Here is a 26,632-nt window from a genome sequence, read left to right on the forward strand (position 1 = left end):
ACCAGCTAAGCTGCGTCTTCAGTAACGTCTCGGACTTCACTATGTGTACAAAGGACAATAAGTGACAAACAAGGCGTTTTGTGAAGCAGAACTTTTAATAATACGCACACAACCGTGGTAATCACAGGTAATAAACATAACTTACTTTTCAGAAGCTTGTTTGCCACTTATTGTCCTTTGTATACAGCTGGTACAGCATCTTTTAAGGTCCCCCGGGAAAATTCCGTTGTGTTGTGACTCACTTCCGTTGTGTTGTGGTTCTATTTGCAGCGCGTTTTTCTATTTGCTGCACCTGTGTTGTAATTTTGATGGATGTGTTTTGTGCTTTTGCAGCGCTTTTCAATTTGCACTGCGCAGGGCTTTCTCGGCCACCGTAGATCGGCTGACTAAGTGAGTATATTAAATATAGTCCATGTTATTCCATCAATAGATTTTTTTCTTCCCCGATGGCACGGCCATATTCCAAGATGACAATGTCAGGATTCATGGGGCTGGAATTGAGAAAGAGTGATTCAGGGAGCATGAGATCATCATTTTCACACATGGATTGAGAGAGTTCACCACAGAGTCCAGACCTTAACCTCATTGAGAATCTTTGGGATGTGCTGGAGAAGACTTTGTGCAGCGGTCAGACTCTACCAACATCAATGCAAGATCTTGGTGGTTGGTTGGTTGTTGGGGTTTTATTGCCACTTCAGCACATATTTGCCTATTTGTGGCATACACTTGGTTGTTCAAAGGTTGTAGCACGATAAGGGAAATATATCTTGCTATATATGTTATCTTCTTTGTAGTAGATTGCCTTATACGGTTATAGGCTGGACAATCGGTGAGAATGTGTTTCATTGTTAGCAGATGTTGCATGGTTGACAAGATGGTATTTCGTATTTTTTTGTGTTAGATTTGAGTGACCTATGCAGATTTGATCTTGAGTTGTGGTGTAAATTGTCCGTCTTAAAGGTCTCATTCCATCGTTTTTTCATTCATTTTAAAATGTCTCGTTGTGGTGTCTAGTATGCACGAATGCCATGTGAGCCGTTTTTTGTTAACCCTTAAAGTTAACCCTTGTTAACCATTAAACTTCGCTTAGCGTCAGACGCCAGTCTTCCCTCGGCAGCGCGAATAACCCCCGCGGCAGCGCGAATAACCCCCGCGTCCGCGACGCCGGTCTCCCAGCGGCAGCGCGAATAACTCCCTACGCTCGGCCGTGACGCCGGTCTCCCAGCGGCAGCGCGAATAACTCCCTACGCTCGGTCGTGACGCCGGTCTCCCCGCAGCAGCGCGAATAACCCCCTACGCTCGACCGGTCTCCCCGCGGCAGTGCAATTGCCCCCGCGACCCTCCCCGCGCCATTAATAAGGTTTTTTTCAGCTAAATTATGGCTACTAACCTCTTACCTCAGACTTGGTAGCCCCAGAGTCCGCTCTATATCATAAAATCTGACACGAACGCGCCCGCTTTGACCGGTGTTCTGTTGAGTTAAGCTGCCGTGTCAAACCGTGCCTCCGTACTGTAAACCTTAAGTTACTTACACAACATATCTAACGCTAACTAGCTCTGTAACCAGAGTAAACAGAGCTGTTAGCTCCACCTTAGCTATAGCTTCTAATGCTGTATTCTGGGGAGCTGAGGTGGGCAAGCCCTGAAGTCACTGGTTGACTGGACACCCGAACGTCTCTCTGATCAACTCGTTTTTCTGAAGCTTTTTTTTTTACTAGCTACTGCAGACAAGGGAGGCTGAGAAACAGTTTCATATGCAGCATGCTTATACAACTCAGAGAGACCTATAGTATTTCACAAAGAACAAGAAAAAAATGGATTTTAGCGGAATGAGACCTTTAAGGATGGCTGAATTTCACGCAGTTTATTGCAAAGCTCTTGGTCCAACTCTTCTTGCCATTTGTATTTGACGAATAGTTTCATAACGTAAAATGCAAGATCTTGGTGAACAATTAATGCAACACTGGATTGAAATTAATCTTGTGACATTGCAGAAGCTTTTTAAAACAATGCCGCAGCGAATGTGTGCCGCAATCAAAGCTAAAGATGGTCCAATTTAAAATTAAATTGTGTGACCTTTTTTTAGTGGCGACTTTTTTTTTGGCCAGGCAGTGTAGAACATTACTGCTATCTAGAACTCTCTCTCTCCTGAACACATCACTTGAGGAGGCAGATGACATCATTATTATCATCATCGTTATCAATATAGATAGTGTGTCGTTCCCTGAGAGGAAAGCTAGAACAGCTGGAACGCTGTGCTGCTTCACCTGTAAGGTCACTTATTTAGCGTGAGGACACAGAGGGTTGGTGAGCGTCCAGCTGTCCGACGCTCCAGTTCCCTGGCGAGACGAGTACGGGACGAGTACAGAATAAAACAGCAGTAAAACAGAGTGTTCCTTACGTTCCGCTAATTCTCCACTAGACCGTCACCATCCATGTTACTCAGCAGGTAAATATCGATGTGGCGAGCCTGCCCCACCTGAATCTAAGAGAGAGAGAGGGAGCGTTACAAAGGGCGATCGATCGTAAACGGCCAGCATTACAGATGTTAGTGTCCACACAGTCTCCCACAGCTCGCCGTAGACTTCGTCCTACAGACCGATCCCCACAGAGTTTTACTGCGTAACTCTGCATCTCCCACAATTATAATAATAAAAATAACAACAACTAGGGATGTCCCGATCCAACCCAAAAAAGTGAAATTAGACCAATTTCTGTTTTAAATGCAACTCAGTTCAGATCCTTTGTTTTTACTGCTGTGTTCTAACAGAGCGTCCGCTGGTGCCCTCTAGGCCTCATTAACAGACATTATTGCAGGCTGCAGCAATGAGGAGAGTTCTCAGCAGTTCTTTAACCATACAGTTTAAAGCAGGGGTTAGCAATAGGTGGTCTGTGGGCGAGATGGCCCGAGAGGTTGTTTGAACTATACTGAACGATGATGAAAAAAATAAAATAAAATGCTCCTCTGGTGAGTTTTTGTTTACATTTCTCCCCTGTTGACTTTCATTTCCGCTCGTTCTTGTTTTTCCGCCTGGTCTTGGGCTCCCTATCTCCTTATGAGGGCGTTTTTTCCAGCTGCGTCCTAGTTCACTAGTCGGGGCAGCGGTAGTGAATTGTACCGCGACCCTGAAGACACGGGTTCGATCCCGCATTTATTTAATACTTTTTTCCTTTCTTATTGGGTTTACCTGCTTTGAGATCAACTGTTCTGTAATTGGGTTCAACAACCCTCTGGGCTGGAGAGCTACTAGTCTGTAGCACTCTATTCCATTACACTTTTTTTTTTGTGGCTTGGAAAATATCTGGCCCGCCGCCATACTTATGCGCTGAACCCTAATTTAGTTTAGAGGAAACATAAGAGAGACCAACATAATCTAAAAACTGGATCAGGACATCCCTAATCATCCTTACCCACATTAATACAGTAACTGTTAGGATATTAACTGTTAAATTATGTGATCCCATCCACCTGTAAAGTGAAAATCAAGATAAAACATACATTAGATGATGTTAGCACTTTATTTAGCCCCAACAAAGTAAAAGTCACCTACAAAATGTGACAGACCAGCTTTATTTATATCACATCTTTCAGGAACAGACAGCATACATTGAGGACAGTGCATTTTAACATGCACAAAAAAATACGGATGACAGGAAGACGTGATTTTCTTTTTATTGCAATTGTGAGTCCCAATTCAGTTTTTTTTCCCTTTCTTCTTCCTTTTTTTAATAGATGTTACAATGTAGCTACTAAATGTAATAAACACCACAGATAATAAATACATAAATCCAGTATGTATTCTGTGTTTTATTGCTTGGTTTAGAACAGACAGATTTCACAGTGATGTTTTTTAATGAACAATGATAGAATTAAATAAAGCATCCTAATGGCTCGTACACTGTAGCTTCATTATTTTGGACATTTTATTTAGGAGCACCTCGTGATCAACACAAGAGCTTATACATACTGGTTTAGAGAACTACACATAGGACACACCAGCATCACTTTATCAGTAGTCATAAACAGTAGCAATAATTATAATATTAAAAAGTTATCATTTCAAGAACATGTGAGCAAATCTTCCCCCACAAACAGAGGCCAGTGCAGCAGACTGTTTATTTATTCCCCTTTACATTAGTACCACTTACTGTATAACAGCAGTGTTATCGAGCTGCAGCGGGGGACGAGGTGTTGGTCTGAGCCAGATTATTTTAATGAGAGTTATTTTTGCTTTATTATCAGGGATAAGGAAGTGTTGCCTGTTGGGTTCACCATCAATGTTCACACAGTAGGGTTTGATCAGACAATGAAGATAAAGAACATCACAGTTTATAAGAGAAATGATCAATTTTTGTGGAAAAAGCCCACATGGAAATATGTACTAAGTACTAAAATATTTCTCCTACTGATCAACTCACAGTTATATTAAATGAGAATAGACATCCATCAGAACACAAATCCAAAGGCACTACTGCAGTAAAGGAGGGGCGGAGTAACGGACCAGTTTACGAGGTAATGTGGAGCTTCAGTAGTTTAGTATTATTTAAATGAGAACAAATATCTGAAACGGAGAGAATGCATTTTAGATAGTGTTCAGCTCTTCAGAACGGAAAATAACGGGGGGAAAAATCAGCAAGATTAGCAAATTACAATTTACAATTCATATATTATAATTAATAATAATCACTGTGAGACTGTAATAATAATAATAATAATAATAATAATATATGATTTTAAGTTTGTTTCTAGATACTTTCCCCACAGTATTTAATATCATCTATCTTTAAAATTAAGATTAATTAAAAATAAAGCAGAATGGATGACTAGGAGGGATTAATTTAGATTTCTCTCAGCTCTATAATATTGTGTTAAAGAGCTAGCTGATTAACAGAAAATAAAATAAATAAAAAACGTTTAGGTGCCTGGATATGGAATAAGTTTGGATGAAACATGTGAAACAAGATTAATGAAAATATCCAGAAATATGCTTATAATAAATCATATATCCTTTTTGTTATTAAATATATAAAGAAGAATTATTATGTTTAGACTAAGTATAAGATTTTTATGCAGTGTGACTGAACTAATTTATATTATTATTATTAATAATAATAATACTATTGTTAGAAGTAGTAGTAGAAGTAGTGTAGTAGTAGTATATAACTGATAACTCTCTTTAGCACATGCAAAATCTAATATTTAATTTACTGCACTGCACAGTAAACGTTGGTAACCGCCCTTGTGTACTTTGTTTATCTCCAGTGTAGTATAAAAAAAAATATTTGAAAAACTTTTGGACTTTGCCCTTTTAAGTATCTAAAACTGTATCTTGTGTATCCTGTGTAAAACTGTATCCTGTGTTATTATACCTCATGTTCATACTTTAATTTATGTGCTGATTATCTTTATCTTCTATCATCTTTATAATATTAATAATACCTTTCCACAGCCACAAAAAATATTGATCCTTATTTTTTTTTTTTTTTGGATCCATATTATTTTCTTTGAACAACTTCATTCAGGATCTCAGCGGCTGAGCAGAACCAACAGAGCCACAAGCGGTACCAGATACACAGAACGTGCACCGGTTCCCCATCTGCTGTTCAGGAATGTTCTTTATAAAAAAGGTGCATAATTAATCACTCTGATCTTTAATAAAATCCATGAGCATCGGACCGGGTCAGACCAGCTCGGACCGCTCGCCTGGTTTAAGAATCAAACTCAGGCTCTTCTTCAATCAGAACTGTGGGTGGGTTCCTTACCCTGCCACAAACGTCCAGACAGGATACGCCCAGCGCAATCAGACACTGCCACGACTGCAGGACACACAGAAAATAACATACATCACCATAAATTCTTCTGATTGGTTGCCCTGCATTTCAACTAATTGAACAAATAATCCATGCTAAAACTCTTAACTAATATGATGGGTGAAGCTAAACTGCTGCATGCTGAATGAATGGGTGGGATAAAACTACTGTAGGCTAAATGGGTGGGACTATACTGCTGTAGGCTGCCTGGATATGTGGATCTAAACTGCTATAGGCTGAATGGGTGGAGCTAAACTACTGTAAGTTGAATAAATATGTGGGGCTTAACTGGCGTAGGCTGAATGTGTGGGTGTGGCTAAAATGCTGTAAAATTAATGAATGTGTGGGTGTGGCTAAACAGCTGTAAAGTGAATTAATGGGTGTGGCTAAACTGCTGTAAAATAAATGAATATGTGGGACTAAACTGCTGAAGGCTGAATGAATGAGTGGAATAAAATTATGTAGGCTAAATACATGGGTGTGGCTAAATTTGTTGTAGGCTGAATAAATATGTGTGGTTAAACTGGAGAAGGCTGAATGTGTGAGTGTGGCTAAAATGCTGTAAAATGAATTAATGGTTGGAGCTAATCTGCTGTAAACTTAATCCATGGGGGTGTTAAACTACAGAAGGTTAAATGTGTGGGTGTGGCTAAACTGCTCTAAACTGAATTAATGGGTGTGGCTAAACAGCTGTAAGATGAATTAATGGGTCAGGCTAAACTGCTATAAAATAAAAGAATATGTGGGACTAAACTGTTGTAGGCTGAATAAATATGGGTTGCTAAACTGGAGAAGGCTGAATGTGTGGGTGTGGCTAAAATGTTGTAAGATTAATTAATGGGTGGAGCTAATCTGCTGTAAATGTAATTAATGGGTTGGGCTAAACTGCTGTAAAATAAATGAATATGTGGGACTAAACTGTTGTAGGCTGAATGAATGGGTGGAGATAAAATTATGTAGGCTAAATACATGGGTGGGGCTAAACTTGCTGTAGGGTGAATAAATATGTGTGGCTAAATGTAGGCTGAATGTGTGGGTGTGGCTAAATGCTGTAAAATGAATGAATGGGTGGAGCTAATCTGCTATAAACTGAATTAAGTGTGGCTAAGCAGTTGTAAGATTAATCAATGGGTGTGGCTAAACTGCTGTAGGCTGAATAAATATGTGTGGCTAAACTGGAGAAGGCTGAATGTGTGGGTGTGGCTAAAATGTTTTTAAAAATTTTGGGTGAAGCTAATCTGCTGTAAATGTAATTAATGGTTAAACAGCTGTAAAGTGAATTAATGGGTGGGATTAAACTGCTGTAAACCGAATGAATATGTGGGACTAAACTGTTGTAGGCTGAATGGGTGGAGCTAAAATTATGTAGGCTGAATACATGGCTGGGGCTAAACTGCTGTAAACTGAATTAATGGGTGGGGCTAAACTGCTGTAAGATCAGTGTATGTGGGGCTAAATTGCAGTAAACTGAATTAATGGGTGGAGCTAAACGGCTGTAAACTCAATGAATGTGGGGCTAAACTGCTGTAGGCTGAATGTGTGGCGCTAAAATTATGTAGGCTAAATACATGGTTGGGGTTAAATTAGTTGTAGGCTGAATACATTTGTGGGGCTAAACTGCTGTAGCCTGAATGAATATGTAAATCTACACTGCTGTAAGCAGAATGGGTGGAGCAAAACTGATGTAGGCTAAATACGCAAGGCACCATCACTCACCAGGTAGCCAACGAAGCACAGATAAGCGATGGAAAGCAGGGCAGCGAGAACGTAAAGCAGGACACTGTTGAGGGCGGTCACGTACACCACCACAAAATACATATTAATGGCACAGACCATCAGGATGGTCATGCCCCCACCAATCTTCCACACTCTGAGAACAGAAAACAAAAACACATCAGACATCAAACATTTATCAATATTTGATTATTCTAAACACCAACTTCTTATATTATAATATACAATACCATCCTAGAATATTTATATATATGTATATATGATAACAGTTATAGTCATACTTACAGTCCGTTAGCGAAGTCGTTCATGATGGAGGTGAGGCTGGTGAACGTCAGAATCGGGATGAGCGCAAACGGAAGCTAAAGATGAAAGACATGAATCATTTTTAATTCAAACATTCTGTATAAAATTTGTGGATATATAAACCCTTTTCTGAATTCCTAATTATCAGGACCAGTTTCTCAATGTTAAAATAGTCAAACTGCCAAGAGAGAAAGGGAAGGTACAGCGTGATGCTGACTACATTGCCACATACCATTTAAAGGGACAAATTTATTCTTTTTTTATTTCATTTATTCCTTTATTTCCTATGTTTCCTTTTATTACTTAAAATTAAAGTGATTATGTTACTGTGTATGTAAATGAACTGTGTGTACTATCCTGCAGCTCCCCTGTACTGGCTCTGTATTCATTCATTCATTTTCAGAAATGTCAGTAATAGAGCAGGTCAGGCTAAGGTGATCAGACAGAAGCAATCAGACAGAAGCGATCAGACTAAATAGACCAGACAGATGAGATCAGACTGCAAAGATGAGATTAAGGAGATAATACAGAAGCGATTAGACAAGAGAGATCAAATACTAGAGATCAGACTGAAGTGATCAGACTGAAGAAATCAGACTGAAGAAATCAGACTGAAGAGATCAGACTGAAGAGATCAGACTGAAGAGATCAGACTGAAGAGATCAGACTGAAGTGATCAGACTGAAGTGATCAGACTGAAGTGATCAGACTGAAGTGATCAGACTGAAGTGATCAGACTGAAGTGATCAGACTGAAGTGATCAGACTGACAAGATCAGACTGACAAGATCAGATTGAAGAGATCAGATTGAAGAGATCAAACTAAAGAGATCAGACTGAAAAGATGAGAATAAGGAGATAATACAGAAGCGATTAGACAGAAGATATCAAAAACTAGAGATCAGACTGACAAGATCAGACTGACAAGATCAGATTGAAGAGATCAAACTAAAGAGACCAGACAGCAAAGATCAAACAGAAGAGATCAGACTAAGTGTTTGCAAAAAATAACACAGACCCACCTGCATGCTCTGCAGGACATTGAGGAAGTCGTTCATGCCCGTTAGATGCTGGACATCTTGGAAGATTGCCACCAGCAGAGTGGGGAAGATAGCAATAGAACGAGTCAACAGCACCCGGGCGAACCGAGACCAGCGCAGATTCAGAAAACCCTGAAGAAATAGTCCAAAACTACATCATCAACAGATTTATTAAAATGTATAATACAGCAAATAATCAAACACATGATAAAAAAATGATCATACCTCCATAACGAACTGACCGGAGTACGTGCCGGTCATGGTAGAGCTCTGTCCAGCAGCCAGAATCCCAATAGCCCAGATATACAGAGCAGCAGGTCCAAAGAAGCAGCCCAGAACCACCCCCTGCAACAGAACACACAGCAGTTAGCAGGATATATAAAATACAGAATCAAGAAAAAGCTCAATGTGCAACCAACTATTTTTTTAATAAAGCATCAAAAAAAGGGGTTAAGAAATAATTAAAGGGAATTCTACCCCAAAATATTTATTATGAATGAAGCAGACAGTAACTATTCCAATATTTTTGTTTTTATCAGATTAGTAACATGCTGGGTCACAGTCTTATTAATCATATACTAAACAGCTAATTCTGATCTTCTGTTTAGCAAATACAGCTTCATGTCTTCTTAAGTATGATACGACAAGCTTGGCACATTTATGTTTGGGCAGTTTCTCCCATTCTTCTTTGCAGAACCTCTCAAGCTACATCAGGTTGGATGGGGAGTACTGGTGCACAGCCTGGTGTCTGGCTGGGTCACCCAAGAATTCATTCACATTCACAGAGTTGTCCTGAAGCCACTCCTGCGTTATATTGGCTGTGTGCTTAAGGTCGTTGTCCTGTTGGAGGCGAACCTTTACCCCAGTCTGAGGTCCAGAGCACTCTAAAGTAGGGTTTCTTCAAGGGTGTCTCCTTATATTGATTGCTGGATTCATCTTTCTTCCTTGACCTTGACTGGTTTCCCAATTCTAGCTGATGAAAAGCAGCCCAACAGCATAATACTGCCACCACCATGCTTTACTGTAGGGATCCCATTGGTAAGGGGATGCTCTAGCTCTAGAAAGAGTTCTGGAGGTGCAAATGATGAAGGTCACTGTTCTCTTTGGGAACTTCAATGCTGCAGAATTGTACCTTATATATACAGTTGTGTGTCTTTCCAAATCATGTCAAATCAACTGGATTTACCAAAGTTACCAAAGACTCCATTCAAGTTATCAAGACAACTAAAAGATGATCAGTGGAAACAGGATGCACCCATTCATCCAGAGTGTGAATACTGATGTACATGTTACTTAAAAAAAATTTATAACACTTTCTATGAATGGTATGTCTATTAGAATTTATACACATACTCATAACACATGACAATGCATTACCAGGCTTTACAAACATGGTTCTACATATTTATCAAAATGTACAACACATAATATACATGTTTATTATGCACTGTGAGTTTTGAGCTGTACTTGTAATATGTTACACATCTGGATTGAAATATCATACCCATCACTATTAATAATCTAATCCCACGTTAGACATCTGTTATTTTACTTGGAGTTTACAACGACACACTTTAATACATTATACATTAATATAACCTATTATAATACTTGACATAAGTATAATTCAAGAGTAGCTATAAGTAAATAGATAAATAAATAGTAAGTAGATGATTTGTTATGGTTCTTAATATTCACATACAGCTCTGGAATAAATAAGAGGCCACTTAAAAATGATGATTTTACCAAATTGAAAACCTCTGGAATATAATCAAGAGAAAAATGGAAGATCACAAGCCATCAAACCGAACTGAACGGCTTGAATTTTTGCACCAGGAGTGGCATAAAGTTATCCAAAAGCAGTGTGTAAGACTGGTGGAGGAGAACATGCCAAAATGCAGGAAAACTCTGATTAAAAAACAGGGTTATTCCACCAAATATTGATTTCTGAACTCTTAAAACTTTATGAATATGAACTTGTTTTCTTTGCATTATTTGAGGTTATATTTGTGCATTATTTCTCATTTTCTGCAAATAATCGCTCTGAATATCAATATTTTAAATTGGAATTTGGAAGGCCTTTACTCAAACATGAAACTATGAATAGCAAAATCAGAGAAACTGACTCTGGTCTCTTAATTTTTTCCAGAGCTGTATATCATTATACAACCACAGCTAATGATGCATTATGACTACTATTCATAATGCACAACAAACTTAGCTATAATGTCTTATACATTTTCCTTAATATTTACAGCCATGTTTATAATGCTTTATGAATGCACTGTAATGTCAGCAAAGTCTTATAGACATACTATTCATAAAGTGTCCATGAATTTCACTTTCACTTTTGTCCTTGTTGAATTGTGTGTAGAATTTTAAAAAGAAAAGTGATTATAATGTTACAGCCTTATTTCAAAATGGATTACAAACTTTGCAGAATAAGTGAAGTGTTGTGAACACTTTCCGGATGCACTGTATATATGTAAACCCCAGGAGAACCAATCACAAACTATTTTTAGATCCAAAACAAACACAGATAGACACGTACCACACGAGAACACTGCAGCAGCATTAGAACAATGTAGCAGTGTATTTTAAGACTACTAGACAACTACATAACTTATTTTATGTGAGCTTCTTTAAGATTTAACTTGATTTCTGATATTCTGTTGTTTTAAGGTTATAATCGGAGTTATTAATATCGTAGTGTTAGCGTTAGACATTTGATGCAATGGTTTTTCACAATGTTTAATTCCCTGTATAGGTCGTATTTATTACAGGTTGTTCTGTGTATGAATTTACTCCACTTTAGACTCATATACAGGATGCTGTGATGAACTCATTTTCCCTGCATGAGCAGCCAGAACCACACTATGATATTAGCACCACCTACTGCCCGCTGTGTTGAGTTACGAAACTGCCAGGCTTAAATTGGACATATATTAGCTCCATATATACTGCATACAGACACAAGACAAAAGTTTAGGTCTTAAGGTTAAAATATGAAGTAATAAATATGAATTTTTATATATACAGTGGCATGAAAAAGTATTTGCCTGTTACAGATTTCTTTTGTTTTTACATTTTTGTCATACTTAAATTATTTAAACAAAAATTTAACAGCAGACAAATATAACCGAAAAAAATATAAAACGCTTTTTAAATCATGATTTCATTATCCAAACCAGTCTAGCCCTGTGTGAAAAAGTGTTTGCTCCCCCCATAAATTAACTGTAATTAATCACATTTTTGGAAAAGCTCATTTTTTTTACTATTCACAACCAGGCCTGATTAAGGCCAGACATATAAAGAGCCTCACTTGCCTCAGTTAAGGTCAGTGTTAATGATTTAATAATAAGAAAGAGACTGGTTGAAAATGGTCTCCATGGGAAAGTTCCAAGAAAAAAAACACTGCTGCCCAAAAAGAACACAATGGCCCATCTCACATTTGCCAAAAACATCTTGACGATCCCCAGAACAAGGGGAATATTCTTTGGACTGACGTGACAAAATTGAAGCTTTTTTTGGAAGGTGTGTGTCCCGTTACAATCAGCATAAAACTAACACATACATTCTAAAAAAGTACATTAGAAAAAAGTACATTATAATGTATGTAAAACATGGTGGTGGTAGTGTGATGGTCTGGGGCTGCTGAACAACTTGCTATAATAGATGGAACTAGGAATTCTGCTGTTTACCAGAAACTCCTGAAATAGTATGTCCAGCCATCAGTTCATGACCTCAAGCTCAGGCGTACTTGGGTTCTGCAGCAGGACAATGATCCAAAGCACACAAACAAGTTCACCTCTAAATTAATTTAAAAAATGGACTAGGAGTGGCCTAATCAAAGTCGAATTGAGATGCTGTGTCATGATCTTAAACAGGCTGTTCATGCTTAAGAAAAACTCTAATGTGGTTGAATTAAAACAATTCTGCAAAGAAGAGTGGGCCAAAATTGTACCACAGATATGTAAAAGACTTTACCAGTTACCGGTAAAGCTTGATTGCAAGATTTAAACAACTAAGTTATTAGGTTTAGGGTGCAACATAGGGCTAGATTGTTTTCTAGTTTTTTCTTTTTATCATTTAAAAAGTGCTTTTTATATGTACTCAGGTAAATATTTTGTCTAATATTAAAGTATGTTTGAAAATCGGAAAAATATAAGTATGATAAAAAAGCAAAAACTAAAAAAAATTGTTGGGGTTCAAATACTTTTTTATGCCACTGTATAACAAACTCGTAATAGACAATATTATAATATAGTATTAAGAGGACAGTTGATTAGTGGATTAGAAGGATGTGAATGTGAGCCATGGTTCCTCTGGGGATTCTACGTTCTACCTTTAATATTTTGTCTAATTCTCTGGTTCTGCTAAAATTTTTTAAAGCTGCTTTGAGACAACATCAATTGTAAAAAGTGCTACATTAATACATCTGATTTGATTTGTTATTATTCAGTACAGAAAATGATATTTTTTACTCATTATAAGACCTGAACCCATCGACTCAGTGATACCTGGTACTACTCAGAACAGTTTAAAGGTTTTCCACCATTCCAAAAAAACAATAAAACGTTCACATGGTTCATCTTTGTTGGCATCTTTGAGTGTATATTTTGAATAAATTAGCTCGGACAGGAAGAGACATACCCCTTTGTAGATGTCGACCTGCAGGGTTTCATTATTGGTTGGGAAGAGGTCAGTGTGTGGACTCCCACTCTCATTACACTGCTGATTCTACAGAACCGGAGAAAGAAGGATCAAGTTATCTTTACATCATCCAGACTGATCTTGGAACAGTAACAACTGACAAATAATAATAATAATAATAATAATAATAATAATAATAATAATAATAATAATAATAATAATAATAATAATAAGATAATAAATAAATATCTTAAATATCTCAAATCTGCTTGATAATATTTATTGGGAAAATATGTTTATAACCAAAATGACTATTTTTTTTTTTTTAGATTTGCAAAAAAGCCAGCAAAATGGAACAATAATAGATTATAATTATAGTCCTGTTTAATTTTAGTAAAATTACACTACATAGAGCTTGTCAGCAGAAAATTAAAGAGAATTAAAATAATTACAGCACAGATGTGTAAATCTTACCACTTGTATATTGGTTTTATCGTAGAAGGCCTCGGCGAACACCGCCACCACGAAGACGTTGATGAGGAAGGAGACGAAGAGGGCGATGCTGGACTCGATGAAGTAATACTTATTAGCCTCCTTCACCTCCTTCTTATTGTTTCGATCCACCTGCCGAGACTGAACCCAACAACAACAGCACAGTTTAATTTTTTTGACTTATTTATTTTAATTTATTAAAATTGTTGTTTTGTCTGCATCAGTCACCCACAGCTGACATTTCTCAAACTGATATTTATTTTGACAAATTTCAATTATGCTCATATAAATGTTTTTTTTTTTGTATATATATAATTTTATAAATTTTTTTTTTATCCCATTTTCTCCCAGTTTACACAGCCAATTACCCAACCCACTCATTAGGTCTCCCCTTTTACTAGTGATGCCCCAACAACAGGACGGTAAAAACTAGCACATGCCTCCTCCGATACATGTGAAGTCAGCCACCGCCACTTTTTGAACTGCTGCTGATGCAGCATTGCCGAGTAGCATCACAGCGCGCTCAGAGGAAAGCGCAGCGACTCTGTTCAGATACATCAGCTCAACAGCTATGTGATGGAGTGATGTGGAGAGAGAGCAAGGCCAATTGTGCTCTCTCAGGGCTCCGGTAGCTGATGGCAAGCTACATGAACAGGATTCGAACCGGCGATCTCCTGATTATAGTGGCAGCGTCTTAGTCCGCTGGGCCACTCGGAGCCCCGCTCATATAATGTTTATAGCATGAACAAGATTTAGCTTTCGATCTTTACTCATCATTTTTTCACTTATACTTTTATGATTTGAAAAATCACCCACTGCAGTTTTCTTTTTTCCCCCCCAAAGATTTTCTAATTTTCTCCCAATTTAGCTAGACTGATTGTCCCACCCATTTAGCTGCTACTCTGTATATGCTGTATATCCCCAATCACTAGAGAGGCCCCAACACCAGGACGGTGAAGACTAGCACATGCCTCCCCTGATACATTAGAAGTCATCTCCGATACATCAGCTCACAGATGCCTTGTGCTGATCGACATCACCCTTTGGAGTGATGAGGAAAAAGAGTGCCATCTACCCACCCAGAGAGAGCAATTAGGCCAATTGTGTCAAAGTGTCAAAGTCAACGTGTCAAAGTGGTTTTTATTGTCATTTCAGCTATATACAGAGTACACAGTGAAACGAAATAACATTCCTCCAGGGACCATGGTGCACATAAACACAGTGTAGACAGAACAATAAGTGCAACAGTACAAAAGTGCAGACAGACAATACAACACAATACAGACAAAGAATAATAAATAACAAGACAGTGTGCAAATTATGCAGTTAATTAATTGTGCTCTCTCAGGGCAAGCTGCATGGCTGGGATTCGAACCACTGCACAGTTTTCAATGAAATGTGTCGCACATAAGTGAAATTTTCCTGTGTGTATGTGTGTAACTTCACAGTTAGCACAGGAGTAAACAGAGCCCGGCACGACAGACATAATATGCAGGGTCATATTATTATTGTAAGGAAAGTTCAAATGATCTATATTTTGTGTGTCATGCTCTGGTCATGTACAAGTAGCGACCCACTATGGACCACTGCTTGCCCCTAAGGATGGTCTGTGGACCACTCTGGACCCTCATGGCCCACTTGTTGAGAAACTCTGGTGTACAGCATATTATTAAATAACTTATTAGTGTTCTTACCTTAACGAGGGCTGAGTGCAGGTAGATATTGTGAGGCATGATGACAGCACCAACCACCCCGACTGCCTGCTCCAACTGCACGGGTCCGCAGCCCTCGCAGTACGGCACAAACATCCCCTTCAGAACCTCACCCTGGTTCGGGGCCACCATCACGTACTGTAACCACCAGAACACACCCGTACTGTAAGCAGGTTCTACTCATAGGTCATATGTTCTAGCACAGTCTGCAGTACTGTAATAAAAAAATGACGCGTGGGGAAGAAACAGGGTTTATGCTGTTTATTGCTGTAACAGACTATCAAAGAATTCTAGATTTATTAGTTCATCTAACAGTTCACAGTATTTTAGATGGGTTTATCCTGTCTCATTATAAACAGAATACATGAACAGACTCATAGATATTAAGCTAATTTAAAACCCCACTTTTTTAAATTGAAATTGTTTACTGTACCTCATATCCGAAGCTGAGGGCCATGATTGTGATCAGGATTCCAAAAAAGGCTTCCAGTTTCCGCAAACCTGACATTGGGGAACAGCCAGATGTTATAAAACATACAAAATATATTTATAGACAAACAAAAATCAGATTTTTACACTTTCAAAAACTCACCGTACTTATCCAAGAACAGGAATACAAACGTATCGATAATGGTGATTAGCACTCCAGCCCACAGCGGTATCCTACAAACATGAACATTAACAAAAACATGAAATTAAAAACATGAAATTAAAAAAAATCATTAATTTACTAATAACTAAACAAACACACACATACATACATACACACACACACACACACTCTCAGTGCAGAACAATTTTTATCACAAAATTAATAACGACTAAATAGCCAAATAAATGACTTACATTCTTTTCTTAAATAAACAAATTAAAAAATGTCACACAACAACAATTCTGTCATTAATCATAATTGAGATCATGATGATTTTTTTATGCAAGTAATTGAGCTTATTTTTTGGGAGGGAGACAGTAACAGCAGTGTAGTGTGGTTTAGGCCTGGCACACTAGTTTTAGACCAGACCTTTTTACAGTATTTTTTTAATATAAATAAATTATTGCTGAGTTACTGAGAAAACTCAATTATATATAGTACTAGTCTATGGTGAACTTGTGGAGTAACAACGTTGAAAATTATGTGATCAGCTCTGATTTGTGATCACATGATTACAAATACACACATACATACATACATACATAGCATGCATAGATAGCATGCATAATGCTGATGTTTTAAACTGAAACTAAAAAGTGTTTTTCCAAAAAGAACAAAAAGGTCCCAGTAGGGGGCGATGTGTTAAAGGAGAACTCCGGTGTGAAATGAACTTTGGGTGTATTAAAACATGATAAAAAGTCCTCATGAATAATAAAGCATTTGCTCAATGTTTATGTAATTTTTTTTTGTTTTTTTTTTGCATTCTAATATCAGCCAGATATTTTTAGTAACAGCTGGAATTCATGCATTTCCAAGGAAATACTTTTGCAATCTGCTCAACTATCCTACCTAATCATTTGTGCTGGATGGTTACATATGCTGCAGGAGAGCGTAGGTGGGCTACTTAACAAAGGTAAGTACTTTTTATCACGTTTTAAGACACCCAAATTTATTTCACACCGGAGTTCTCCTTAAAATTTTGAGTATATTTGATGATGCACAGTAATCATTACCTGCCAACAGAGAGCAGATTGAAGGCGATGGCACAGCCAATCACTTCCTGCATGTCTGAACCGATGATCGCCAACTCCACCATCAGCCATAGGATGATCCGTGGCACCTGCAGGAAAAACACAGGGACGGAGTGTGAATCTAATCAATAATCAATATTTAAAAAAATGACGAATCTGATGAATCTGATTATTTTAGGTTAACTTACAGTGGGGTACTGTCTGTTGCACACCTCCGCCAGGTGCATCCCAGTGACCACCCCTAACCGAGCTGCCAACCGCTGCAGCAACAGCCCAATAATGGTGGACGCCAGCAGCACCCATAGCAGCTAATAAAGAAAAAAAGTTTAACCGTTATATACTGTAATTACAGGCAAAATATTTACACATGTTTACTGAAGCTGGTCAATCCTGCATGATTTAAAGGGTACATATTATACCTCTTTTTACACAAGTTAGAATATGTCAATGGGCTATGTAAAACATGTTCATGAAGGTCTTTGCACAAAATCAGTCTCACATAACGAGATCTCACCAGCTCTATACCATTTTCAGTCCGTTTCAGAATGAGCCATTGAAAGGCTCTGTCACTTTTATGCAAATAAGCTGTTGCTGACCATGCCATGTATACGCTTAAAGTATATCACACAAACAAGCTAGTTCATGCTTAACTGCGATAGAAATACAAAACTCATTGTTTGCTGATTTGCCACAGACCCACTCTGACTTGCTAAAGATCCCTCCATCAGATGAAGTCTGCTGGCTAACCCCGCTGTGTACTGTCTGAGCTTCTCAACCAGCAGGCTGAAATGGTATTTGCCTCTGGTGGGGGTTGATAGGTAATGCCAGAGTGGTTCTATACATGTTTTCTTATTCTGTCATGGCAAACAACTCATAGAAAAATGTGTTGCAAAACTTTCGATTGTAATATGATTCTTCCAATCGATTTACACAAAAAATGGATGGATTTTTTCGGCTCTCTGGAGTGTTTATAGGGGCAATTGAGACTGAAGTAGAAATACAAAAGCAAACAAAAAGTGAGTTTTGCGTAATATGTCCCCTATAATCTAAAATTACTGTTTATCTGCTTAACACAATTGAAAAATGTATGTAGCCCAAAGTTCAAAATAACACATAAAATGTGGCATACACAAAAGTAACAGCACATTTATTATTTACATTTTAGTTTACAACGTGTAAAATTCCATATATTAAAAAGTATACTAAACAGTGTGTATAAAGGGTGCAGGTGTTTGGAACAGGATTTGAGTACAGGAAGTGATTACATAATTTCACTTCTGTAATAAGAGAAGTTATAAGTCAGTCATATATATGTAATAACTGTTCCCTCACCTTAAACCCAGCTTTGGCCCCGGACTGCAGATCGGACTCGATGTTCCCCGGGTCCAGATAAGCGATGCTCATGAGAAAGCCCGGCCCAGTGAATGCCCACAGCTTCCGGAAGCTGAAAATCTATAACAGGACAGAGAGGATCCACAAATATTTTTACACACTCAAACACACATTTTAAATTAATATTTTTAAAACAATAACTGTCGTCTGTTTTAAATTGAAGCTTTAAAGCAACAGTCTGTGTGTTGTGGGGATTTCGGAATTTGGAGACCTCTCTGGTGAGAATGTGTAATTACACAAAGAATGTGGAAAAGTGCTTTTAATGCAGGTTAATGTAAATAAATTATCTGATTAATTCATTATTTTGTTCATTTAGGAATACACTCAAAATGTAGAGAGTCATTACATCCAACAAACCTACCAGACCACTTTGGTTTTGGAATGAACATATTACACACTGTAGGAATTAGTGTACCAGGACATTGACACCATTAATTATAATATTCAGCCCCTCCCATCTCAGGAATACTGCTGCTTTCGATTTAAAGGAAAAAAAAATCTTACTGAATGCTGCTTTAACTGTTATAACTCTACATGCCTCCAAGGGCCTAAAAATAATTCAGTTCTGTAACTTTCATAATTCTCCCTAATGGATAATAACATAGTGAGGATGTCCCCGCTGCGATGTAATAGTGGGCGGAGATATTCTAACAGTTAACTCCTCCCCCTTGTTTGAGTCAGCACTGTCGTATGAAGCAGTAAAAAATAACCCCAGTGCGTGTGGAGTACCCAACCTGTGTGGCATCATCTGGAATGGGGATTTTCTCCTCAAAGTAGGTGGAAATGGGCTCCTCCTGAGAGGAAGGGGAGGCGGCGATGGTGCTGTAGTGGGTGGGGCTTGACTGGACGACCCCATTCTGCTGAGGAGAGGAATCTGAAAAGAGGAAATAGACATGCATGTAGTGTAATGTTGTTTGTATTATATGTTATACTGAGATTATCAGAATGTACAGATTCTTATAAACATCTAAATACATTATCTCAAATTTTTAGCCAAATTTAGTAGAAATACACTGAAATAAATGTTGTAACCAAAACAGAAACCCAGCAAAATAAAACATATAGTGAAAGATATTTTTTCAATAATTTTGACTTAATTTTTCTATGATGGTATGATTTAAATAGATGTAAATATACATTTGTCTTGCTTTATAAAACAAAGCAATTATAAAATATACAATTTTAAATATATATTGAACACTCAGCATTTTAATATCCAAGCAGACACAGCAACAAAGCAGAGTTACTTAAGTCACATGCGAGTGAAATAAAATGTCCAGTATACTTTTTTATTCATCTTTTCACTTAAAGTTGTTTTTTGACTTTTTTTAGTTGAATAAATTTAGTTACCAAAAATATGGTAGAAGTTCATAAAATTGGGTTAATCACTCACATCTACAACTTACAATAATGTGTTTTATTATAAAGCTAAACCTGGTAAGGGATGATTTGTGGGGTTAAAGTGTTAAAATCCTAACATCTATAAAATGTCCAGTTATAAAGCCAAAGATACACCAGTGGTTATTGGAGTCGTAAACACTAATGGTTACTTTAGAGACTCACATGCTAGAACTAAAAAGAAAATTGACAAAACTGGACAATACAAACATACAGTAAACAACAAATACAGATATAAATATTTTTGCAGTATTAGTTAGCAGAATTTCTTGTGATTACTTTTATTTTGCTTATAGTTAGTCTAATTTCTAGTTTATTTTTTAAGGCACCACAAATGAATAGAAACATAAAATAAAATACACTGTAATAAAATAAAGTAATGTAAGTAGAATACACAAAGTGGTGTGATGACTCATTTTAAAATTTAGCTTAATTGTGCCATTTTTTTATTATTATTATTGTTCGATTATTCAATTGAAACAAAAAAGTCATCTTCCTAAATAAAATAACTTTACAGGAGAATAAAATAAAATAAAACCTTATTATTTTTCAACCTAATGTAAACTGAAGTTATAGATAAAATATTCAGTAATTACATTTTATATTAGTTGTTGATCTATTTATTGTTAAATTCTGACACTGTGTACAGACAAGCAGCTTCTTTTTTTAAATCATAAAAAAACAAACTGAGAATAAATGAATAAACAGAAAAAACAGACCAATTAGAATGAATAATACTTAAAATGGGGTAAAATCTCTGTTCCAGTGCACATTTAATTCCAGCACTTCCAGTTCAGACTGTCCAGATTTACGCAATTCAGTTACAGCCAATCATCTACTGACGCATGGCCGCTGACTGAACACAGGCACTGCTGCCAGCGCGTGATGAAACTCAGGGCTTACCAGACATCTGAAATGCCTCCATCTGACCCAACGCCTGACCTGCACACCCCCAGCTCTCCTAAGTCACCCAGAACCTTTCTGAGACGATCCGGATCACGACTGAGGAGCTCTTCAATAATCATATCCTGCTGCTGAACCACCTTATCACGTCCCACCTGCACCACCTGCACCACCTGAGATGATGCAATTCTGCACACTCTGACATTCCGAGCTGCTGAAGAGAGGCCAGCCAGGTCAGTCGGGTCAGCCAGGTCGGAATATACTGTTCTGAAACCGGGAGCCATAAAGCAAGCATCCCATAAAGCTCAGAACATGATCAGAGCCATTTCCTCCTTCAAAAATCACTATACTGCCCTGTTTATAGAGCCTCATCTCCTGCTACTCCTTACACACTCACTAACAGAACCGGAGATACTCTCTCTTTAAACATAAAAGTCCATAAAACAAGATTATTTGACTTTCATTGTACTGCTGTACCGGATAGAAGCATTATCATTACGGAAATAGTATTAAATATGATTTATATCAATACAATAACTACTAAATCAATTCTAAACATGTATAAACTTAACCAGCTGCACTGAGGCCTACAACATACTGATCTAGTATAAAATTGTTTACTTGAACTTTATAACACTGTAGCAGTATAACGACAACAAAGCAGGAAGAGGAATGGCACACTCTGCTTTACTCTGCTTAGCTGTCATGTGACCTAATATTAAAACACTCACTAAAGCAGTAATTATCAGATTCTGCAGGTAATTACTGTTCACAAAAGGAATTTTCTTTAGATAAACCCAGAAATCAACAGAACACTGGTCCACCAAAATATCAGCCCACTAGAACACCAAAAAACAGACCACCAGAACACCTACACACCAACCCACAGACCTCCACCACACCAACCCACAGACCACCAGAACACAAATACCAACACCCCATCTCACAGAACACCAACCCACCAACCCACAAAACACCAACACACAAAACACCAACCCACCAACCCACAAAACACCAACACACCAACCCACAAAACGCCAACACACAAACCGACAGACCACCAGAACATCCCAACCAACAGACCACCAACACCCCAACCAACAGAACATCAACACCCCAACCCACAGAACATCAACACCCCAACCCACAGAACATCAACACCCCAACCCACAGAACACCAGTGAACAAGCTGTCACAGCTCTATCCAGTACCTTCCAGATGTTAAAAACAGAGTTGAAACTAATCGTTCAAATTTTAGAACTGGACCTCCTTTTAAATCCATTGTTTGTTGTAAGTGAGACGATCTCTCTGCAGGCTGGTATTATAGGGGTTTCAAGTAATATTTATATTGGCATTCTTCCAGTTTAAGCGTGAGAATGAGGTGTGTGTGTGTGTGTGTGTGTGTGTTATCTGTTATTAGTTATGTAATCCTCACCTTCCAGGAGGTCTGAGTCTTGGTGTGTCTTCATTGGTCGGTTCAGTCAGAGGGGGCGTCTCTAAAGGAAGAGGCTGCGTGAGAGAAAGGAGAAAATAAAAAAGGTGAGGGTTTCTTATATAGTTATACAAGTTTTTTCACATTTTAGATATTATTAGTTTGTTTTTTATCACGTTTTTATTTACTGAATCTGGTTGACATATGGTCTAACTCGTGGGCAATATGTGAAAACAGACATCCTGCTTCCCTCATTTCTGCCCCCTCTCAAAGTCTGTCAACTGGGCAAAATAAATGTCTGTGTGTGTCGTAGATGTACTTCTAGCAATCTCTCACCAGGAGATACACTAACCAAAAATAGCCTCTGAGAAATTAGGATACTTTTGGATAGTATACCTCCTGGTGAGAGATCAATGATTGCTAGACATGCCTGTATGATAAACTCGCAGCACTTTACATCCCCTTGTGGTAAGACTCTTAAAAGTCTTAAAATCCTTTAATTTTCCCAAAAATCATCAGTGCACCTTTTATTACAGTTTGCCTTACGTATGAATTTTACCAGCCAAGAATTAAATAGCAGTAAAGCCACTCCACTGAAGAACAGCGATATACAGGAGTTTCAGTTTAGTTCTCCAGCACCGGGGTTGGAGTAGCATTAGCATTAGCCACCAACCACTATTTCTCTGTTCAGAGGTGAGTATTATCAGCATGTAGCCTGCTTCTAACCCTGGCTAGCACTGCTGGAGCAGTATTAGCATTACCCGCTAACTGCGCTAAGCTCAAGCTCTTTTGCTATGTAGAGGCGAGTATTATTGGCCTGTAGCCTGGTGCTAACCCTTGCAAGCACTGCTGGATCAGCATTAGCATTAGCATTAGCCAATAATCGTGCTAGCTTTTTCTTTGTTCAGAGGGGACTATATTGGACTGTAGCCTGCGCATTTACCATGTTAAAACAAGCTACATGGGACAAAGTTAGAAGTTCCTTACAGTGTCTCTTAAAATGCACCTTATAATCCGGTGCACCTCAATGGGAAAAGTATGGTACGTAGATATCTGCATGAGACAGAACTGCAAATCAACTTTTGCAGCAGTCCGGGTTGCGTTATTTCATTTACATTGTTTTCATGTATTTATTTTCTAACATCACAAAAACAAAGAAAAAAAACATTCTGTACAATTTCAGTATACAGTAAGGACTGAATAAAATGTCCTGATCAGTGATTATGAAAAAAAACAAATGAGTGGTGTTTATTTTAGTAAAGTAAGTGAACCGAGCACTTTGTAGGGACAGGTTTTGCCTGGTTTCTATTTAACAAAAGATTAAAGTAAATCCACAGTCGGCATAATTATTGTTTGGTGTGTTTTTGAGGAGGATAAACACTTATACCTCTTCTAATGCACTTCTTACTATCTGCACACACCAGCCCATTCACCCACTGATAACACTAACGACACTCTGCCCCCGCCCACATACACACCCACCCACCTATCTACCTCAGAATCCAATGAGCCACAATATCCAAATAACACAATAATCAGACCTGGAAATAAATGCAAACAGGAAGGTCCTGATCCAGTATTTATACCCTTAAACTGACTCAAGAACTTTAATGCTGAGTATCAGCTGACACCAATCCAATCTGATCTTTGTGCCTGGATGAGTAATACAGTCCCACAGTTTAAATATGATGTGTTGCTGATTAATATTAAAGTATATTCCAATTCAAAATTTGGACACACCTTCTCATTCAGTGTTTCTCTTTATTTCTTAATTTCATTTATTTTCTACACTGCAGATTAATATTAACAACATAAAAATATATAAAGGGGCACATAGGGAAATAAGTAATGAACAAACAGTGTTTAGCCTCCACAATCCCCTGACCTAAACCCAACTGAGATGGTGATTTGCGATGAGCTGGAGCTTCACAGCATGAAGAAAAAGCAGCAACAATTGTTCAGCACCTCCTTTAAGACAAAGAGAAAACTATTCCAGGTGACTCTACCTCAAAAAGCCACTGAGAAAGCACCAAATTTGCCCTCAAAAAAATGTGGCTACTTAAAGTACACTTAAAAAATGCGGCTACAACAAGAAAGTATAAAAAATATTCTAGTTTGTTTAAGAGGGGTGTTTCCACACTTTGACTGGTTCTGTATATTAATAATTTTATTTTATTTTATTTTTTTGTGTTACTTTAAAATTGTATAAGTTTAACAATATACAAGATTCAGCATGATATTATTTGATACACATCTAATACCAAAACGAGGAGTTTAGAATTGCTAATTCTTAATACTATCCTATACAGGCTACAGTGACTTATTCAGATTGTATTGCAATCCCTCAAATTAACCCTCTATAGCATGATATTTATAAAAGTCAAAATAGAATCTGCCCAGTTTTTGTTGTGTTTATATTTCACTTAAAAACTTCACGAACCACTGCGTTAGCATGATAAAAAGAAATGTTGCCCTGAGGCAACAAATTACAAATACCTGTTTTAGGAGGTAAATGTAAACAAGACAGTAATAATAGGCGTTTAAATAAACTTTTTACGTTTAATAAAGGGACAGTGTAATACCCAAAAAAGGTTGTTTGTTGCCTGAGGGCAACATAGAGGGTTAAACAGCAATAATTATTATTAAGATAATTGGTAATAATCATATATTCCACCTCTACCTATAACCCACACAAAAACTGTCATTACTATGAGCACACATTCTCTATTGTATAATATTACGAGCATTGTTTAAACCATAAATGTAGCTATAATTCTATTTTATTTGATTTTATAATATTTTCCCCTACTTGGGGAAATGATTAATGATAAGATAGCTACCCGGCTAAAGGCTAATTAACCATTTAACGCCAGTGACCTCCTTAAATGTAAACACCGTTCAAGTCATTTATATTTAAATAAACCACAAATTCCACCTTAAATTAAAGAACATACCAACTAAAAAGTCATTAAATCTGAGCTGGAGTTGTGGACTTCTCGTTCTCCAACGTCTTATTCTAATTCCCCGTTCCACCTTAAATCCGGTAGTTCACGCTACTACAGTAGTGCAGAACTGTGGCGGTGTGAAGACGCGTCTGCTCTATTTAAGGTGGACCGGAAAGTTAAAGTAAGAAGCAGCTAACCAAACCAGTCTCCTCATTAAAACACTGAACAAAACTGAAAACCTTTAAAATCTGATTAACTCGATTCAGTGAAGACCTGTATGACCTGACACATAATGTTCTACATTAAGCATTAAAAATCCCTATCTGTATTAAATGATCTGATCTAGCCAGGTTAACTAACTAAAGGTGTTTAGTAATAATCCTCATTCAGCGCGAGACCAGGTGATCTTACCTGTGCACAAAGCTCGCGCGGGTTCTGCTCATTGATCCAGGTGCTTTAAGTCCAGTTCTGGTTGATTTAAGGTGGTTCTGGTTCTGCTCGGACAGAAGGTTACAGTGTTCTACTCGACTGAAGAGAAATACCACAGAACACACGGGTTCTCCAGGACTTCTATCGGAAGCGCTTTTGTTTTTCACAATAAAAGTCACAAGAGCAGCGAATTAAACCTGTTGCTTTTCTCCTGCTGCGTGTTAGGATACCTTTTTATTGGTACATTTTATTATTGTTTACTGCGTTTGTTTCTGCTTATATTATATATTATTATATAATATACATATTATATATTAATGTGTTATATTATTTGATGATGCATGATAATAGTGTATATTAAACTATTTATTATGATAGTTTGTTACCTTAAGTTTATATTCAGATACTTTTTCTGCTACTCATATTGTTTTTTACGGTGGCCGAGAAAGCCCAACGCAGTGCAAATTGAAAAGCGCTGCAAAAGCACAAAACACATCCATCAAAATTACAACACAGGCGCAGCAAATAGAAAAACGCGCTGCAAAAAGAAAAACGCGCTGCAAATAGAAAAACGCGCTGCAAATGGAACCACAACACAACTTTTTGCAGCGCGTTTTTCTATTTGCTGCGCCTGTGTTGTAATTTTGATGGATGTGTTTTGTGCTTTTGCAGCGCTTTTCAATTTGCACTGCGTTGGGCTTTCTCA

At 37.6% G+C, this 26,632-nt stretch overlaps 1 protein-coding gene across 4 annotated transcripts; it reads right to left on the minus strand.

The window, feature by feature from the left end:
• Window positions 1–381: 381 nt before the first annotated feature.
• Window positions 382–26,071, minus strand: slc11a2 (solute carrier family 11 member 2). Of its 4 annotated transcripts, none has more exons than XM_007248392.4 (17): window positions 25,909–26,071; window positions 22,556–22,629; window positions 19,554–19,693; window positions 18,760–18,879; window positions 17,616–17,735; window positions 17,410–17,516; window positions 16,337–16,407; window positions 16,178–16,245; window positions 15,727–15,882; window positions 14,015–14,173; window positions 13,541–13,627; window positions 9,113–9,232; window positions 8,870–9,019; window positions 7,831–7,904; window positions 7,528–7,681; window positions 5,764–5,817; window positions 382–2,485 (listed from the first exon to the last, which is right to left on the minus strand). In XM_007248392.4, exons 2-17 carry the CDS (start codon window positions 22,587–22,589, stop codon window positions 2,408–2,410), a joined length of 1,692 nt encoding a protein of 563 aa, XP_007248454.3. In that variant the 5' UTR covers window positions 22,590–22,629; window positions 25,909–26,071; the 3' UTR covers window positions 382–2,407. The 4 variants fall into 4 exon arrangements, with proteins under 4 accessions (XP_007248454.3, XP_022538344.2, XP_007248455.3 ...); XM_022682623.2 differs by lacking the exon at window positions 25,909–26,071 and adding an exon at window positions 25,507–25,603; XM_007248393.4 differs by lacking the exons at window positions 22,556–22,629; window positions 25,909–26,071 and adding an exon at window positions 21,121–21,278.
• Between the last annotated feature and the right edge of the window lie 561 nt (window positions 26,072–26,632).

The sequence above is a fragment of the Astyanax mexicanus genome, chromosome 24 (genome assembly GCF_023375975.1).
Source record: "Astyanax mexicanus isolate ESR-SI-001 chromosome 24, AstMex3_surface, whole genome shotgun sequence".
NCBI lineage: Eukaryota > Metazoa > Chordata > Actinopteri > Characiformes > Acestrorhamphidae > Astyanax > Astyanax mexicanus.

What these genes read in the sequence shown, in the direction of transcription:
- slc11a2 (XM_007248392.4), bottom strand. Translation starts at nt 22,589, where the DNA reads ATGAAGACACACCAAGACTCAGACCTCCTGGAAG. An exon ending in AGACTCAGACCTCCTGGAAG is followed by an intron (nt 19,694 to 22,555) that starts GTGAGGATTACA and finishes TCCTCTTTTCAG; the next exon opens with ATTCCTCTCCTCAGCAGAAT. An exon ending in GCAACAGACAGTACCCCACT is followed by an intron (nt 17,517 to 17,615) that starts GTAAGTTAACCT and finishes TTTTTCCTGCAG; the next exon opens with GTGCCACGGATCATCCTATG.